At 40.9% G+C, this 18,447-nt stretch overlaps 1 protein-coding gene across 1 annotated transcript; it reads right to left on the bottom strand.

The window, feature by feature from the left end:
* Positions 1–13,104: 13,104 nt before the first annotated feature.
* On the bottom strand, positions 13,105–13,431 carry LOC123954035 (60S ribosomal protein L39-like). The gene has a single exon (XM_046024633.1). It carries the CDS (start codon positions 13,428–13,430, stop codon positions 13,269–13,271), a length of 162 nt encoding a protein of 53 aa, XP_045880589.1. The 5' UTR covers position 13,431; the 3' UTR covers positions 13,105–13,268.
* Between the last annotated feature and the right edge of the window lie 5,016 nt (positions 13,432–18,447).

Here is an 18,447-nt window from a genome sequence, read left to right on the forward strand (position 1 = left end):
ACCTATACCTAAAAATAAAATCTTTTTAAAAAAAATTTGTCACGAACTGACCATAGATGTGAAATTAGGGACCCTTTTGAGAAACGTCATAATGGTACTGGATCCCTGTACGGAAAAAGTTGAAAAGCCCAAAACAGCATTTTACAAGATCTCCCTTCCCTGGTTTGTAGCCATAAGAAAGCAGGCTCACTAACACTCTGGGTCCACTTTCCTAAGGCAATTACACCAGAACTAGACCGCGTCTCTCATTGGTTTGTTTGTTTCAAAGGCCTTTACAGAGCTATGAGGAATTTAGTGGTTCTTGATAGGATTGCTTTTATCTTACCTCTGGGGGAAAAAAAACTTTAACAAGTACTACAAAATCACGCTGTCTTTTATGGCCCATTATCACTTAGCAGTGTAGTGAAGTGATCTCAGATTCATTTGTCCAAACAATGCATTTGACATGCATTCACCATGACTTTTCTCTTTCTAAGACAAGAAAAGTCATAAATAATGTATATTTTACAAAGAGGTTTAGAGACTCTAGTGCTACACTTACTTGATAAGGCTCTTAATCTCTTTGTCTTACGTCTTTAAAATGGAATATTAACAGTAAAGACATCACAGAGTTGCCTGAGATCAAATAAATGCATGCATAGATGCAAAATGTTTAAAACAATGGCATATCAATGTCAGCCTTTATTATTACCTTATCAGGTGTTGAGAGGATTAAGATAAATGAGATTCCTCCCCACCCCAGGAAGGTCTTGATGTGGCATCTGGCACCTGGAAAGTGCTATAAATACGTGTTGATGATTGTTATAAACAGATGATTTTGTGATTTCCTTGGAAGCCCACCCCTTTATTAGGTGCATCTTGCCTTTCTTCACAGTTTGGACCTATGAGGATTTTGTTGTCATAACATGCATCGTGTTCTTTCCACAGTTATCTTCATCCAAGCCATTGGCTTTCAAGGCCTGTGGTTGTTTTGTTCAACATGGTAGCCTGTGGACATCTATGGCTATTGAACCCTTGAAACGTGGCTAGTACAAATTGTGATGAACTCTGATGATAAAGTACACACCAGATTTCAAAGTCTTTGCATGAAAAAAGGAATGAAAAAATTTGGTTAATAATTTTACATTGATCCCGTGTTTAAGTCATAATATTTTGAATATACTGGATGAAATAAATATCCTATGTAATTTTACTTGTTTCTTTTTACTTTTTAAATGTGGCTTCTAGAAAATTTAAAGTTACATATGTGGTTCACATTTTATGTCTGTTGGGTAGTGCTGCCTTGTAGGGTCACAATTTGTGATTATTTAGCTTTAAAGTAGACTTCTCATGATTTGGCTTAATCAGTAAATGATAATTCCAAATATTTATAAACATACATGGATCATTTACCTCTACATTGCAATTGTATTTTAAACCTACTTCCCGTTAAAAAAACGACTGAAATATAAAACAAATCTACTCCTTGTTAATATCTTTTTCTCAGGAGCAGCGGGGTGGCTCAGTCATTAAGTGTCTGCCCTGGGCTCGGGTCATGATCCCAGACTCCTGGGATCGAGTCCTGCATCGGGCTCCCTGGTTATCTTGTGTTCTTTCTCTCTCTCTCTGCCAAATAAATTTTAAAAATCTAAAAAAATCTTGTTCCATTTGATGACAGTCATTGATTCCAATATTCAGCTTGTCACAGCATAACTGTCCCTGAGCATGAACATCTTCTTCTCACACTGGCCTGTTTGCCTCCTCCAATGCCATGAGTGAGATCCTCAAAGAGTTGCTGTTTCCTGTCAGTAACAAAATGTACCAGGAGTTTCTCTGCCTGGAGATTTGGCACTGGCTGCCCTCCAAGAAACCCTGGTTTCTTTTCATGGAGGAGAATGTGGGGGATTTAGGACCTAAGGCTGCATTTGTATCGTTCTCAGTAACTACAGGGTGTCAGCTGGCCCAGAACAAAGCAGACATTAATCATCTTATGGACTGAGTGGAAGGCTTTCAGGCGTGAGTTCCCTTTAACCCTCACCTCATTATTTTTATCTTAGTCTAATACAAATAATAATTTAAACACAAATTAAAATTTACACAAAAATTTGGATCCTTTAACAGTGCAATTCTGTAACATTTCCTCTTATCTGCTCTATTTTTACCATGGTACTAAAAATTTTCAATATACTTCTTTCAGTTTTCACTTATTTTCTTATATGAACTGTCAGCTGCTTAATTTGTAATATGTGCTGTATCCATACCACATACATTTTTAAAAGTTTTTACTTTATTTATTAGGTAATCCCGACACCCAATGCGGGGTTCAAACTTATGATCCCAAGATCAAGAGTTGCAAGCTCGTCCGACTGAGCCAGCCAGGCGCCCCCATACCATACACATTCTTAATATCATGAGAAAGAAACAAGCAGCCCCTTCCATGGGGAGCTGTGCTGGTACTCCCACCTCGGCCTTAACACAGCTGGGAGCTGGCCACCTGGCTCAGCCATGGTGTTCTCCTGCTGACCATAAAACACTTTGCAGAATACAGACATCAGCTAAGGCCACTCTGTGATAGAGGCAGACGAAACAAGACTACGCCATGATTACAACTGAATAGACGAAAACAATAATGTCGTCTACATGACACAAAATCACAAAAGCGACTGAGTACGTGCCCTTTTTCCAGATAATATGACTGACTACTGCTCCTTTACCAGTACAGCTTTAACTCTACTCTGTTCCCTCTGACTTCTGGATAAAAATTATTAAGATACTCAATCATAGAATTAGTCCTGCTTCCTGAAAGTATCCAACCCAAAGTAAAGTCACACTTCCTTAAACCCTTTCCCAAATCATCCAGCCCAAGCTCACATTTTGTAAATCCTTTATGACATCTTATGGAGACACCCCATGGATCCCACGGCTTACTGTCTCCCAGATGGCAATGAGTCAATAAACCCTGCTTTGATTATCTACAGGTGTTTTCCTTCTGGTCTCTCACTGACAGACATTGACACACACAAATTCATACGTTTAAATTACAGTGTAACCCAAAACTTCAGAAACATTTATGTTCCATTTTCAATATGGCAGCTTGTTTCCATTAAATTTATGCTATGATTATTCATTTCCTTTGGCCAGAGGCCTATTCTTGTAAGACTTCTGAATTTAACTTTTCCAGTTTACTCAACTGAATATTAATATATTCATAGGCAATGGATTCAAGATATTAGGTAGCAGGGGTGCCTGGGTGGCTCAGTGCCTTCCACTCAGGTCATGACCCCAGGGTCGTGCTCTTTGCTCGGCGGGAAGCCTGGCTCTTCCTCTCCCTTTCCCTCCTTCGCTGTGTCTCTCTCTGTCAAATAAAAAGGAAAAAAAAAAAAGATGTTAGTAGTAATATCAAATTCACTAAAATTGATCTTATTTAAGGACATTATAAAGAAATATTCAGAGACAGGTACATAGGATTCAAATAAGATACTTTTTTAGACATTTGAACTAGCATATAGAGTCATTTGACAAACAATATACATTTGATTCAAAAAGATTACTACACAGAATAAGAAACATTGAAACACTGCATAAAATCCGTATCATAACAAATAGCTGCCTATGAACTAGACTAGGTCACTAACATGGTGCTAAAACATAAATTGAGACATCCCATAATTAACCATATTTCTTAAATTTATGCTATTTTTACTATGTGAATAAAACCTTTCAATTATTTTCACCTCTCTTTTGAATTTTCACATTAAGAAGATCATGTTAAAAAAAACCCTACCTTGGTTATTTCCTTAATATAAAAAAATCAGGTGTGGGGCGCCTGGGTGGCTCAGTGGGTTGAGCCGTTGCCTTCGGCTCAGTTGGTCTCGGGCTCCTGGGATCGAGTCCCACAATGGGCTCTCTGCTCAACAGGGAACTTGCTTTTCCCCCTCAACCGCCACATGCCTCTCTGCCTACTTGTGATCTCTCTCTCTGTCAAATAAATAAATAAAATCTTTAAAAAAAAATCAGGTGTGTTTATACAATGAACAATCAAAGATAGAATTAAGAAAACAAGCCCAGGGGCACCTTGGTGGCTCAGTGGGTTAAAGCCTCTCTGCCTTTGGCTCAGGTCATGATCCCAGGGTCCTGGGATCGAGCCCCACGTTGGTCTCTCTGATCAGCAGGGAGCCTGCTTCCTCCTCTCTCTCTGCCTGCTTCTCTGCCTACTTGTGATCTCCATCTGTCAAAATAAATAAGTAAAATCTTAAAAAAAAAAAAGAAAGAAAGAAAAGAAGCCCATTTATAGTAGTACCAAATAGAATAAAATACTTGGGAATAAATTTGACAAAAGAAGTGTAAGACTTGTACAGTGAAAACTAAAAATATCGGGGCATCTGGGTGGCACAGTTGGTTGAGTGAAGACTCTTGATTTTCACCTCAGGTCTTGAGCCCTATATTGAGTTCTAAGCTGAGATTCTCTCTCTTTCCCCCTCTGCCTCTCCTGCTTGTGCACTATCTCCCTCTCTCAGAGAAATAAATAAATCTTAAAAAAAAGAAAAAAAAACTAAAAATTTTGTTAAAAAATTAAAGATCTAAACAAACAAACAAAAAGCCCATGTCAGTGAATCATAAGAGTCAATGCTGCTAAGGAAATATCCCCCAACTGGATCTACAGATTCAGTGAAATCCTTATCAAAATCCCAGCCAGAATTTTTGCAGAAATTGACAAGCTGATCCTAAAATGCATTTGCAAATCACGAGCCCTCTGGGTGCCTGGGTGGCTCAGTCGGTTGAGTGTCTTACTCTTGGTTTTGGCTCAGGTCCTGATCTCAGGGTTGTGAGATCAGCCCTGCATCAGGCTCTGCACTCAGCAGGGAGTCTATCTGAGATTCTCTCCTTCTTGGTCTGTCTCCCCCATTGACACTCTTTCTCTCAAATAAATAAATAAATATTTTTTTAAATGCAAGAGATCTAGACAGCCAAAACAATCCTGAAAAGGAAGAATAAAGTTAGAAGACTCATACTTCCTGATTTCAAAACTTACTACAAAACTACAGTAATGAAAACAGTGTGGTAGTGGCATGAAGATGGACAAGCAGATCAATGGAATTGAAATGAGGGCTCAGAAATAAGCTCTTATATTTACAGTCCATTGATTTTGACAAGGGTATCAAAACAATTAAATCAGAAAGAATGGTCTTTACAACAAATGGTTTGACTACATAACTATAAACTAAAAAGCATTGAAATATACGTTTTAAACAGGTGAATTTTATGATATGTAATTATATGTCAATAAAGCTGTTTAAAAATATGTAAGATGTCACTCCTCTGCTTACAACCCTCCAGTGGCTTCCCATAGCATCTACAGTAGTGGTTTTTGACCAGGGAGAGGAAGAAAGTTCTGTTCAGGGGCCATTGGACATTGTCTGAAGACCTTCTTGGTTGTCTCATTGGCAGGGTACTACTGGCATCTAGTGGGGAGAGGCCAAAGATGCCGCTTACTTCTTAGAATGCATATTTTCGTCCTCTGCAACAAAGAATTGTCTTGCCAAAAGTGTCAACAGTGCTAAGACTGAGCCACTTTGACTCAGAGCAAAAAAAGCAAAGTCCTTACAATTGCCTATGAAGCTCTCCTTCCTTGATCTGGTGCCGGTCGTCCCTATTTTCAGCTTCCTGTTCCTTCAGACACACCGGCCTATTCGCTGTTTCTCAAACTCACTAGACACACTTCTGCCTGGGAGGCTTTGCACATATTAGTTCCTCTGCTTAAGGGCCTCTTCCCCTCCCCTCCCCAGAACCACATGGCTAAATTTCCCTCCTTAAAAAGATTTTGAAAAAAATATCCTTTCTCAATGACACCTAACTTGACCATCCAATTTAAAATGACAAGACCCTCACAGGCACTAGCATCCTTCTTACCCTGTTCTATTTTTTAAATTCCACTGTATTTATCACCCTTCAACACATTATTGAGTTACTTTGTTTATTTATTTTTATTACTGTTGTCCATTTCCCCTACTATAAGCATCACAAGAATTTTTGTCCTGTTTGCTCACTCACCTGTTCCAAGTGCCTGGAACAATACCTGGTATATAGGAGCTGTCGATAAATATTAATTGAATGAATTAAATAGATGAACTTGATCATTTCCATAGCCATTTTTTTTTTGAGAGAGAGAGAGAGAGAGTGGGGGGGGGCAGAGGGAAAGGAAGAGAGAATTTTTTTTTAAAGATTTTATTTATTTATTTATTTATTTATTTATTTATTTGAGACTGGGAGAGAAAGAGCGAGTACACAAGCAGGGGAGAGGGGCAGAGAGAGGGAGAGAATCTCAAGCAGACTCCGTGCTGACTGCAGAACCAGTGCGGGGCTGGATCTCCTGACCTTGAGATCATGACCTGAGAGGAAACCAAGAGTTGGATGTTTAACTGCCTGAAACACCCAGGTGCCCCAAGAGAGAGAATCTCAAGAAAGCTCCACACCTGAAGGCAGTCTGACACAGGGCTTGATCTCACGACTCAGAGATCACGACCTGAGAGAAATCAAGAGTTGGACACTTAACTGACTGAGCCACACAGGCACCCTAAAAGCCTTTTAAAATATAGTTATTTTCTATTTGCTACCAATCCCAAATTTCCAAAAGATTTTAAAAATCAAGAATTGTCTTAAAAATCCAATTATGGGGCGCTTGGGTGGCTCAGTTAGTTAAGCGTCTGCCTTGGGCTCATGTCATGATCTTGGGGTCCTGGGATCGAACCCTTGCATCAGGTTCTCCACTCAGTGGGGAGTCTGCTTCTCCCTCTGTGCTCTTGCACGTGCTCTCACTCTCTCAAATAAATAAACAAAGTCTTTTTAAAAAATGCTACCATGTTCATCTCCAATTCAAGTTTTGCTAAGTACACATATCTTTGAGATCAGCTCAAGGGTAACTTCAGTAAGAAAAGTCACAGACCTCCCAGTCTAAGTCAAATCCCCTTCCTCTATCTTTTCTTTATGGAACTGACCAGAAGTGTAATTTTATATTTTTTACCTAGTTATTTCATTTGTATCCGTTTTCCTACAAAAGTGCAGGCCCCAAGAAGGAAGGGCCCTACTACTCTTTTCCCCTTACTTTTCCATCTCCTGGTTCTAGCATACTGCCTGGCATATAGTAGGAATTTAAAAAAACATGTTTTGAAGAGAATGTTGCTCGTGGAATCATCCATAAATATAAGTTTTTTTGTTAGACTTTAATATTAAAAATTATTTTGTAGTTGAAAAATATGCTTTACAGTTATTACAATAGACTTTTTAAAAAAGATTTTATTTATTTATTTGACAGGCAGAGATCACAAGTAGGCAGAGAGACAGGCAGAGAGAGAGGAGGAAACAGGCTCCCTGTGGAGCAGAGAGCCCGATGCGGGGCTCGATCCCAGGACCCTGGGATCATGACCCGAGCCGAAGGCCGAGGCTTTAACCCACTGAGCCACCCAGGCGCCCCTACAATAGACTTTTAATGGGTGTTGGCAGCATAGAGTTGAAGCTTGTGCTCTCTGGTAAAATTGTAGCACTCTGACCTTCTGATTTGCTGGCAACAGTGACTTTAAAAAGAATGAGTCCCAAATAGGAGGTATCCTTGAGACAAGCTACATTCTCCAAATTTCCTACTGTGATGACTCTGAGGGCAACCAGCAAGCAATCAGGGATTGCTGACCTCTGCATAATTTAATTACCTTGGGTAGTCTGTACATTTTGATAACTGCTCTTATGGTGAAATAATCTTGTGTGCATTTTCTATTTTGCTTAGAAATAACAGGGTTTTTTTTTTTTCCTAAGAAAAGAACTATGTCCACTTCAGTAGACTCTGTTTACTCTAATGGCCTAGGTTTCTGGCTGATCTCCAATAAAGCCCAGCCTGAAGCATCCCAGGGCTTTTCAGGGCTAAATGGCTAGCCTTTTATTTTGCTTCTCAGCAGACAAGATTATCTCATCAAAGAGAATATTTATTAATAAGTTGGCATTTGTTTTGTCCTAAATGGCTCCCAAATGAGCTAGACGAATTAAAGACAGAAGAACTTCCAATTCTTCCTAATTCACCCACAAGAGACCATTGAATGGATCCCTCCTAACATGAGGCTATTAATAAGAGGGGGAAGGGTGCTTGTTTACTGGGAACCAGTAGACAAAGAAAGAAGGACTAACACCAATAACCTCAACCTCCCTAATTGCTCATGCTTCTCCCAACAGAGTTCTCCCTCAGGATGGGGGTGGCTAGAAGTACTGAGAGTGGCTCCTCCTGGACCGCAGATGTTCCTGGACTATTTTTAGAAGGAATAAAGCCACCGAGTTATCTGTGGTCTCAGGGTATCATCTGAACAAGCAGGATGCACCAACAGGAGCCCACCCCCAGGGCACCCAGTCTCCTCAGCCACCGAACCATCCCCTTTTCCCACATGAACACCTGTACTCCTCTTCTCATCTCTCAGGGCATGACTATCACAAACAAGAACCTTCAGAATTCCTTTATGAAAGCTTAGACTCTTGGGAATCTGGTTACTGTGATGATCCTGATCCTCTGTGTTGCACTGACAGAGCTTAGACTCTGGACTGGGAGGTCCCTGTTTGGGCACGTGACTGACTTATCTGCTTGTCATCCTCCGTTTACTTAGATGCAACTATAGGGGGCTCCTGGGTGGCTCAGTTGGTTAAGCAACTTCCTTCATGATCCTGCAGTAGTGGGATCGAGTCCCACATAGGGATCCCTGCTTGGCAGGGAGTCTGCCTCTCCCTTCGACCTCTCATTCCCTCTCTCATTCTCTCTCTCTTTCAAACAAATAAATATATTTTTTAAAATCTTCAAAAAAAGATACAACCATAACAATGACAACATTCCATATATTTTAATAAACACTGTCCTCCTAGGAAAAGGTAGTGATGGTTTCTTTCCAGTTGGTGCTTTATTGTCTGTAAGGCGGGGTCTTGTCAACCCAAAGCTATCCTGTGAGCATGCTGTGGAACTGTTGGCTGGAGTAGGACCCTCAAAGACCTCAAAGATGGTGAAGAACCTTGAACTTCCCTGAAGTAGAGGACATGTTTGCCTTGGCAGAATTCCCAGGCCCAAACAGCGTTGCAAAGATCAAGAAGAAAGCATGTATTCAAAGAATTTTCTTGTTCTGTGTTTTAAGTACATGTCCCAGATAAAATGCTGCAGTACTTCGTGATAGAAAGACTATGTTGGGAGAGGTTCTAGTTAATGGCAAGATTGTTGGTTAATGAGGAGAATGGGTCTGGTGGAACACTGCGTGTCCTCTGCAGAGAAACAATGGGCCTCCCTGAAGCTCCCCCTATTAGAGACCAACTGACTCCTGTGACCGATGAGATATACTAAGGAATAAATTGTTAAAAAGGGATTGTTGGTCCTATGAGGACCTACAAGTATGGTGGTATTAGTGACCCTATTTTATTTTACTTAAGATTTTATTTAGGGATGCCTGGGTGGCTCAGTTGGTTAAGCCACTGCCTTCGGCTCAGATCATGATCCTGGGGTCCTGGGATCGAGTCCCACATCGGGCTCCTTGCTCGACAGGGATCCTGCTTCTTCCTCTCTCACTGCCTGCCTCTCTGCCTGCTTGTGCGTACTCTCTCTCTCTCTGACAAATAAATAAAATCTTTTTAGAAATCTTTTTCTAAATCTTTTTCTAAAAAGATTTTATTTATTTGTCAGAGAGAAAGAGAAAGAGCGAACACACAAGCAGGGAGAGTGGCAGGCAGAGGGAGAAGCAGGCTCCTCACTGAGCAATGAGCCTGATGTGGGGCACCATCCCCCAGGACCCTCAGATCATGACCTGAGGTGAAGGCAGATGCTTAACTGACTGAGCTCCCCAGTCATCCCAGTGACCCTATATTAATGAGGAAATACTGAGACAGAGAAGTAATTTGTCCAAAGCACCACAGATAGTCATAGAACTAGTGTTAAAAAACAGACATTCTCTTTCTAGAACCTGCACTCCTAACTGCTACACTATAAGGTAATGGTACAATGAAAATAAAAAGTTCCATGTAGGAAGGATCAATTGCAAAATTCTGTAAGGTCCAAAGATGAGTACATAATAGGTCTAATAAACTGATGATAAGGGGAAAAGGTAGAGCCCATAGAATCAAAGAGAATATTTTAGAGATTCTGCAGCAGAGTATAGTGGTTATTGGATGAATGAATAAACGAGCAGAATCCCTGCTGTGGTCCCTGTCTGGCTCCACGGGATCATTAGTTGCGGCAAACCCAGGGCCAACTCCCATGTCTCCACTCACAGTGTTTTCCCAGTGCCTGTGGGAAGTGAAGCTCCTCCCTGGGTGAGCCACAGGCAAATGACTCTGGAATCAAGCTCCACCTGAGCCATAGACCTTAGCCTTGGAGTTGTTCCCCAGGGACAGAATTTTTTTTTGGGGGGGGGGCAAAATTTTGATGGTATCTTCTGTGTTTGTGAAAGGTTGAAAAGACATCTATCTGCATGTGGACAAAATCTGAAGATGGTATGCAAAAATAAAAATAGTTGCAATGTTTGCTGGAAGAATTGTGAAGTTACTTGTTTAAAATCTCTTTTCAATATTGTTATACCGACTTTTCACAACATTTTGTTTTTAAGAAAGGGGATCTTGACCTTCACTTTGCTGTTCTTAAGACAAAAGTCAAAGCAATTGAGGGTTTAGTGCTAGCTGTATCAACCCACACCCTAGACCTTGGTTGGCAAGAAATCATCTTCTAGAGAATATCTTGGTTAGGACTATTTAATTGTTCTAATTTCTGGGGATGCAGCAAAGCATAAAATGAACAAAGTCTCTGTTCTCTAAGAGTTTACATTCCAGAACTGCATTGCCCAGTACAATAGCCACTGGCTACATGAGGCTATTTAAATTTAAATTAATTAAAATGCAATACAATTTAAAACTTATTTTTCTCTGTTGCATCAGCCACATTTCAACTGCTTAAGTCACTTGGCAACTAGTGGCTACCGTACTAGATAGCTCAGATATACAAACATTCCCCTCACTGCAGAAAGTTCTATTGGTCAGCACTATTTTAGAGAAAAGAGTCTGACAATAAGCAAGTAAACAAAAATGGACAAGAATAGAAATTACTATGAAGAAAATTAAAAGACAATGATGCGGGGCACCTGGGTGGCTCAGTGGGTTAAGCCTCTACCTTCAGCTCAGGTCATGATCTCAGGGTCCTGGGATAGAGCCCCACGTGGGGCTCTCTGCTCTGCAGGGAGCCTGTTTCTGCCTCTCTGCCTGCTTGTGATTTCTGCCTGTCAAATAAATAAATAAAATAAAATTAAAAAAGACAATGATGCCATAGAGATGGATGGTCTTTTGGAAAGCATCTCTGAAGAACTGATATTTGAGCTGAAAAACTAATGAAAGGAAAGAGCCAGTCATGCAAAGATCTGGGGATAGAACATTCCAGGAGGAGGGAGAGGCAATGCCCATGCCTGGAAGTGAGAATGAGCTTAGGGTATTTGGAAAACAGAAAGATCATTTCTGCTAGAACTTTGTGAGCAAGAGGGAAAGTGGTCCAAGATGAGTTTGAAGAGACAGATGGAGGCAGAATCTTTAGGGTTCCGAGGTCATGATGGAAAGCTTGGATTTACCTGTCTTAGATTTACCCTCTTCCTATCTTCAGAGGATGGCTGGTCTTGAGGTTTGCAGAGAAGTCAAGATATTTGGCTAGGTTTTTGAGGCTATGAATTGTGTATTCAGTCACCTGAGATCCTGAAGCAGGGCAGAGTTGCAGAGCCTGACCAGGATTTAGAAACGGGTAGCAGGTGGTACCATAAAAGCTGGGCTTGCCAGGACAGATAGGAGTTGAGGGACCCACTAGCAGCATTCACAATTCCATTATTGGATAAGGTGCTGGACTCACTTGGATCAGTTGGTACTTTCATGGGGCTACAGAGAGATCCTCTTTGCCTGCCTTCTGAAAGGATAGTAGATCTAAGGTTATACCCACTTAGTTGATTCCACCCTAAGAAAAAACCTTTTGGTTGTTAAAGTGTGGTTCAGGTGAGCACAGAAGCTGGGGTGGGGAAGGGAAGAGTCACATCCTCTCATCCTGAAACAATCAAACACACAACTGTCTTCCACCCATATCTGATATCCATTCATCCATTCATTTCTTCAACAAATACGGTTTACTTACACTACTTGTGCCGTAACACAAGTCATTGGGTGTTGGAGATACAGCAGTAAACAAGACAAAGTTTTTGTTCTTATGTAGTTTACAAAGCAGGTAACAAACAGATACATAAAACAATAGGAGGAAATTTATACAGGAAAGGAGATAGTCCGTGAAAGCATTTGTTTTACATATATTGTTTGGGGAAAGTTCTGCATAGGTAGTGATTGAATGGAGTTTAGATTGAAGAGAGAGTTTAAGCCAGGCAAATGCTTGGAGGGAAAGCATTCCAGGCAGAAGGAACAGCACCAGCCACATCTCTGGAGGTGGAAATCTGCTTCATAGGCTCATGGAACAGCAGGCCAGGTTACTGGAATCTAGTAAAGACGAGGAGAGCAGGGAGAGCTGCAGCCTCACGTCTGGGGTACAGACTGGGTACAGATAATGACAGAAAAGGATGGTAACACTGGAGGTGGTGAGAAGTTGTCAGATAATGAGTGTAACTTGCTGATGTGATTGGATGTGGATTGGAAGTGAAAGAAAGGAGGGAAGGATGACTCCAGAGTTTTTGGTCTGAACAACTGGGGAATGTAATGTCACTTACAGAGACAGCAAATCCTGGGAGAGGCAGAGTTATTTGTGCGCTGGGGAGGGTTGTGGTAGGTAGATCATTTTAGACCTGTTAAGTTTGCAATGACTGTAGAACAATCAAGTAGAAATGTTGAGGAGGCAGTTGAAAATATTATGTTCGGAATTTAGGGGAAAAGGCCTGGAAGCATGAATAATGAAGTGTTCAGTATACAGACTGTACTCATTTATTCATTTATTTTTAATACAGAAAAATTTTAAGCAGACACAAAAGTAAAGAGAGTAATATGAATATTTGTGTACCCATCACCTAGTTTTATCAATGATTAATATTTTGTTAGTTGTTTTGTTTTTTAAAGCTGAAAGACCTCACGTTTATTACCAAACCATCCCACTGGTGCAGAGCTATAGTAACAGAAAAATCTTTCCCTGCTAAATGGTATCTATTGGCCAGGCAGAAAGGTGTTGACAGGGTGACGGAATACAACACACGCTCTTCAAGGAGCTTAATGAAATACGTGGTGCCCATTAGGTGTGTCACCGCGTGATGTGGGACGCCTTAGAGACCCAGCTTGGTTCTCCTCCCGTGCCTCCTCTTGGAGTTGTACCTGATTTTTTTTTTTTTACCAGTTTTCATCCAAATCCACTGGGGAATGGGACGATTCTGCTTTTGTTTCTTGGCCAGGAATCGCTTGATCCTGAAAGTCTTGTGAGAAGACATGGTCAATAACAGTGAGCGGCACACGGCAGGATGGCGGCGAAAAAGAGAAAAAGCATATTTTGTTAGTTTTGTCCCATCCCTCTTCATTCCTCCCTGGGCTGAATATTTTATTTTATTTGAAGGTTTATTTATTTAAGTAATCTCTAACCCCACTATTGGGCTCTAACTCATTATCCTGCGATCAAGAGTCATCACACACTCTTCTAACTGAGCCAGTCAGGTGCCGCCAAGGCTGGAGTATTTTGGAACAAATTCTGGATATTTACTGTTCTCCTTGTAAACACTTCAGTATGTAAAATACTGTTTTAAAAGTCATGGGGCCAGATGATATTACCCAGAGAACATGTGTAAATAGAGAAGAGTTATGAGGACCAATTCATGACAATCTGCCTTTAGAAGTTAGGAGGAACAAGCTAAGGGAACTGAGAAGGAGCAGGCGTGCAGAAAAGGTGTGGGAAGCATGCTGTCTTGGAAGCCAACTGAAAAATGAGTTTCAAGGAGGGTGTGATCAATTGTGCCATATGCCACTGAGAGACTTGAGGACTGAAATATAACCCTTGGACTCAACAAAGGGGTGTTGTTAGTGACTCTGATGAGAACAGTTTAGTGGAGTTGTAAGCATATAAGCTTGATGAAAATGTTTTCAAGAGAAAATGAGAGGAGAGGCAACAGAGACTTGAAGCACATACAACTTTACAAGGGATCTTTTTTCTGAAAAGGGGGATCTGAGAAATAGGGCAATGACCAGAGGGAGATACAAAGTTCAAAGGAGGTACATTTTTATGATAGGAGAAATCACAGTGTATTTATACTCTCATGGAAATGGTCAAGTACATCCTGATGATGTACAAGTAAAAGGGAATAAATTAATGAGCTATGTCATGGAGTAGGTAAAACAAGTGGGATCTAGAGTTTTAGATCACTCATTTCAGCAGCTATAGGAAATCATAAAGACCCCAGGACTTGCCTCTTGTAGTTTGTATGAACCAAGGAAGAGGTTGGCATAGAAGAGGTTGGCAAGGAATAAGGGGGTATACCCTCTTCTTTATCAACACTGGTGCCAGGGAAGGAATATCTTTGCCTGGAAAATGGCTGGGGCTTGTTCTTGAGATTGGCAGGCTCCTCTCCCACAAGTAGAGTCATTTGGATATGTGTCATCCATTAGAGGGTCTATATCTATCCAGTGACACCCCATGTAAGCAGACCCTGTGCCCAGTCCCAGCTATACAAGAGATGAGGGTCCCCGAGAATTGGCAATACAGTAGACCAGATATTAAGAATAGAAAACATTTTTTTGTCTCCCTTCATAGCATTCATTTTGTCCAAGGAAGCTGACTCTAAGTCACAAGTGGAGCATATCACTACATACTTAGCCACACCAATAGGTCCAGGGGTGGGCATGTGACCTAATACAACCCAAGTCTTTGCTTTTTAGGAATGCTAGACGAAAGACTCCCTGTTTTCTTCAGGATGTGAAAGAGAAAGTGTGTAATCCTGAAAGTATAGGCATCAATGTTGGGGCAACAAAAGAAGTCAGGGTTTTTGTTGTTGTTGTTACTGTTGTTAACAAGTATTTTTTTAATTTTTTTAATTTAATTTTATTATTTTTTAGAGATTTTATTTATTTATTTGTCAGAGAGAGTGAGCACAGGCAGACAGACTGGCGGCAGAGGCAGAGGGAGAAGCAGGCTCCCCGCTGAGCAAGGAGCCCGATGTGGGACTTGATTCCAGGACGCTGGGACCATGACCTGAGCTGAAGGCAGCCGCTCAACCAACTGAGCCACCAGGCATCCCAACAAGTATTTTTTTTAAAGTAATCTCTACATTCAACATGGGGATTGAATTCATGACCCTGAGATCAAGTCGCATGCTATACTGACCAAGCCAGCCAAGTACCCCCAAAAGAAGTTAGTTTTAATGAAGCCAGCATTTTTGAAGGCAGAGACGAAGGGATGAAATGAAATTAGATCTTTGTTGAGCTGTTGGAAAAAGTCTTGCCTGAAGTTCTAATATCAAGTTTCAGCATAGCTTTAAAAATTTTTCAGATATGTGGAATAATACATTTCCTTTATTGCTCAAGTCAGGTCAAGTTGGATTTTCCATTACTTGCAACCCAAAGCAACCTAACTGAAGCACAAAGACAGGCATAGCCCTCTACTGGGTTATTCATTTATTAAACATGTTCACACAGCAATTTTGTATCAAGCACATGCCAGGCACTAGGGATACAGTAGTAAACAAAGAAAACTGTGTCTTCACAGTCTAAAAGGCTTCATCGTCCCAGGCACCTTTTCCTCGAAGTACTGCTGGCCTTTTGTTCTTTGTGTGAACTCTAGTGATTCAGGTTTTGTCTCTTCTCGAGCTGCCACCTCCTGCCGTCACAGCATGGGATTTTCTCCAGCCAATTTTGTCTCAAAGTAGGCTTATCTTCCCAGCTTTCCTTGTCTTAGTCACTGTGTCAGTTGGGGGACCAGTCAGGGAAACAAACTATGCTAGATATTTTAAGCAGGAAGGCATTTATTTTAGGAAAATAGCTGTTTTACCAAACCATTAGAAGAGTTGGAGGAATGAAGGTCAGGAAAAGTCATCCTTCACTCTCAGACTTGCCACTAGATTTCAGAGTCAGAATTTTAAGGTGGACAATTTGTGGGAAATTATCTGGAAGCTACTGTAAAAACCTTTTATCTTCTTGCTGCTGTCTGAGGAACAATAATGCATGGTTTCTCCTTCTTGTTTTCTACCCATATCTTTTCTGAATGCCTTTCATTGCCTGGCACTAAACTGAACTCCACTGGGAAGGGATTTTGGAAAATGTAGATCCTAAATTTCCAGTCCTTGTGATGTGGGATAGCACAGAGGAGGGTGAATTTCCAATAGATAATCTGGCAAAGGGAGACAATCCACCAGAGGAAGAACCCAACTGCTTCCTTTTAAAGCTTTGTCTGCTAATCAGAACAGAGATGCTTTCTGAAGACAGTGAGGATTTGCCTGGAGCATGCTCCTGGAAAGAATATTCAGCCTGCAAAAAGCAGATCAGTTTTGTACAAAAGGTAGTGTGGGTGGGGGAACAACAGCTTTATTCCAGGATGATTCATTCAGTGTACTCCACCCTCATGATGGAGTCAGTTATGTCACTGAATGGCCTGCCTACTCCTCAGGCAACCTAAAGAAGCCTGCTTGCCTCCTGTTCACATAGAATTCAAGGTAAAGGGATAAGTCTATTGAAAAAACACATAGGGAGAGGAAACTCAGGCTAGCTCTCTCTAGAGGAATATGAGTAAGCTACCAGGCAACCAAAGAGAATATTTAAAAAAAAATTTTTTTTAAACACGCAAGCAAACAAAATAAGTTCCCTGTAAAGGAATGAGACTTGTCATGGTTAGTAATGTCAAAGTTGTGAGGGAAAAATTATTTGAACCCAGAACTGTCAAGAAGAAATAGAGCCACACACTAGTTAAAGGCAGCAAAGACAGATTTTATTCAGTACTATTGCAATAGAGCAAAGAGGCTTCAGTAAGAGAAGCTCAACTCCAAATGGAGCAAAAACAGCTGGCAGTTTATAGGCTATGAGCAGAGCAAGGGGAGTCAGTGGATGGAAAATTACTAAGAGGAGACCTCAGGGGACTCTTTAGTCTTTTTATTTTCTTACGATTTTATTTTTAAATGCTCTCTATACCTGACATGGGGCTACAACTACCCTGAGATCAAGAGTAGCAAGCTCTTCTGACTGAGCCAGCCAGGTGCCCTGAGTGTAGGGGGATTCTTGATAAACTTGTCTAACAGGATTCTTTAGACATCAAGGGTGTGGAATGAGGAACTTGATCAAATATCAATGGCGATCAGATATCAATGGAATTTTAAAAAAAGATATCAATGGAATTCTTGCCAAACTGACTTAGCAGGATTCTTGCTAAAACTGGATGGTGCAGGCTGAGGACAGATCCCAGGAATGAGGCATGGTCAAAACAGGGCTCAAAGGAATCTGTCTGAAGTCTGATCAAGGAGATAAACTTTTTTTTTAAGATCGATTTATTTATTTATTTACTTATTTATTTATTTATTTGACAGAGAGAGAGAAATCACAAGTAGGCAGAGAGGCAGGCAGAGAGAGAGGGGGAAATGCTCCCTGCTGAGCAGAGAGCCCGGTAGGGGGCTTGATCCCGGGACACTGAGACCATGACCTGAGCCAAAGGGAGAGGCCCAACCCACTGAGCCACCCATGCACCCCCAAGGAGATAAACTTTATTAGAATTCTATACCTAGCCAAACTGTGACAGAAAATTGAATGTGACAGAAAATAAGAAAAGGGTAGGAACTCAAAATGTTTGATATCACATATTCTGTGAAAAAAAAATTACTCACAGATGATGTGGAGAACAAAGGCAAAAGAAATATAGAAGAAAAATTAAATTCCCTTACAACTTGTAGCCCATTGACAAGTATTGAGCCAGGCAGACTGACCTTCCTCAAGGGGCTCAACTGTCTCAGTGTTAATATTTTGCTAGACACAAAAGGCAACAATAGCTCTGACCTCCAGGATTCTGTAAAAAAATCTCTTTGGAAACTTCCTTTATCTCTGCCCCCCAAGTCATATGTTAGCAATCATCCTCTGTGCATATGGCCCCTGATATGACCTCAAGGGTCTCATAACTAAAGTTTTACTAGACAGTCATAAATGACCTTTTCCTAACAACAGCTAGCTCCTCAAGGTCATGGAAGGAAACCTTGTTTCCAAATTCCTTAGAGATTTACACTATCCCTAATGCGCTCCCAATTTAAAAGTACATAATCAGTCACTCCTCACAATCCCAGTGCTGCTCTTTTCTGCCCACAGGTCCTGTCCCTGTGTTTCAATAAAACCACCTTTTTTTGCACTGAAGATGTCTCAGGAATTTTCTCTTGACCATTTGCTCCCGAACCTGCCAACATTTCACATCAGCAGATATACTCCAGCAACATGTAAATGGAATTTAACAAAGAAGACCATGGGGTATTTAAGTAATAGAAGTATAAGATC

Source organism: Meles meles, chromosome 1 (genome assembly GCF_922984935.1).
Source record: "Meles meles chromosome 1, mMelMel3.1 paternal haplotype, whole genome shotgun sequence".
NCBI lineage: Eukaryota > Metazoa > Chordata > Mammalia > Carnivora > Mustelidae > Meles > Meles meles.

Excerpts from the sequence above, each read along its gene's own strand:
- LOC123954035 (XM_046024633.1), bottom strand. The coding sequence starts at position 13,430 with ATGTCTTCTCACAAGACTTTCAGGATCAAGCGATTCCTGGCCAAGAAA.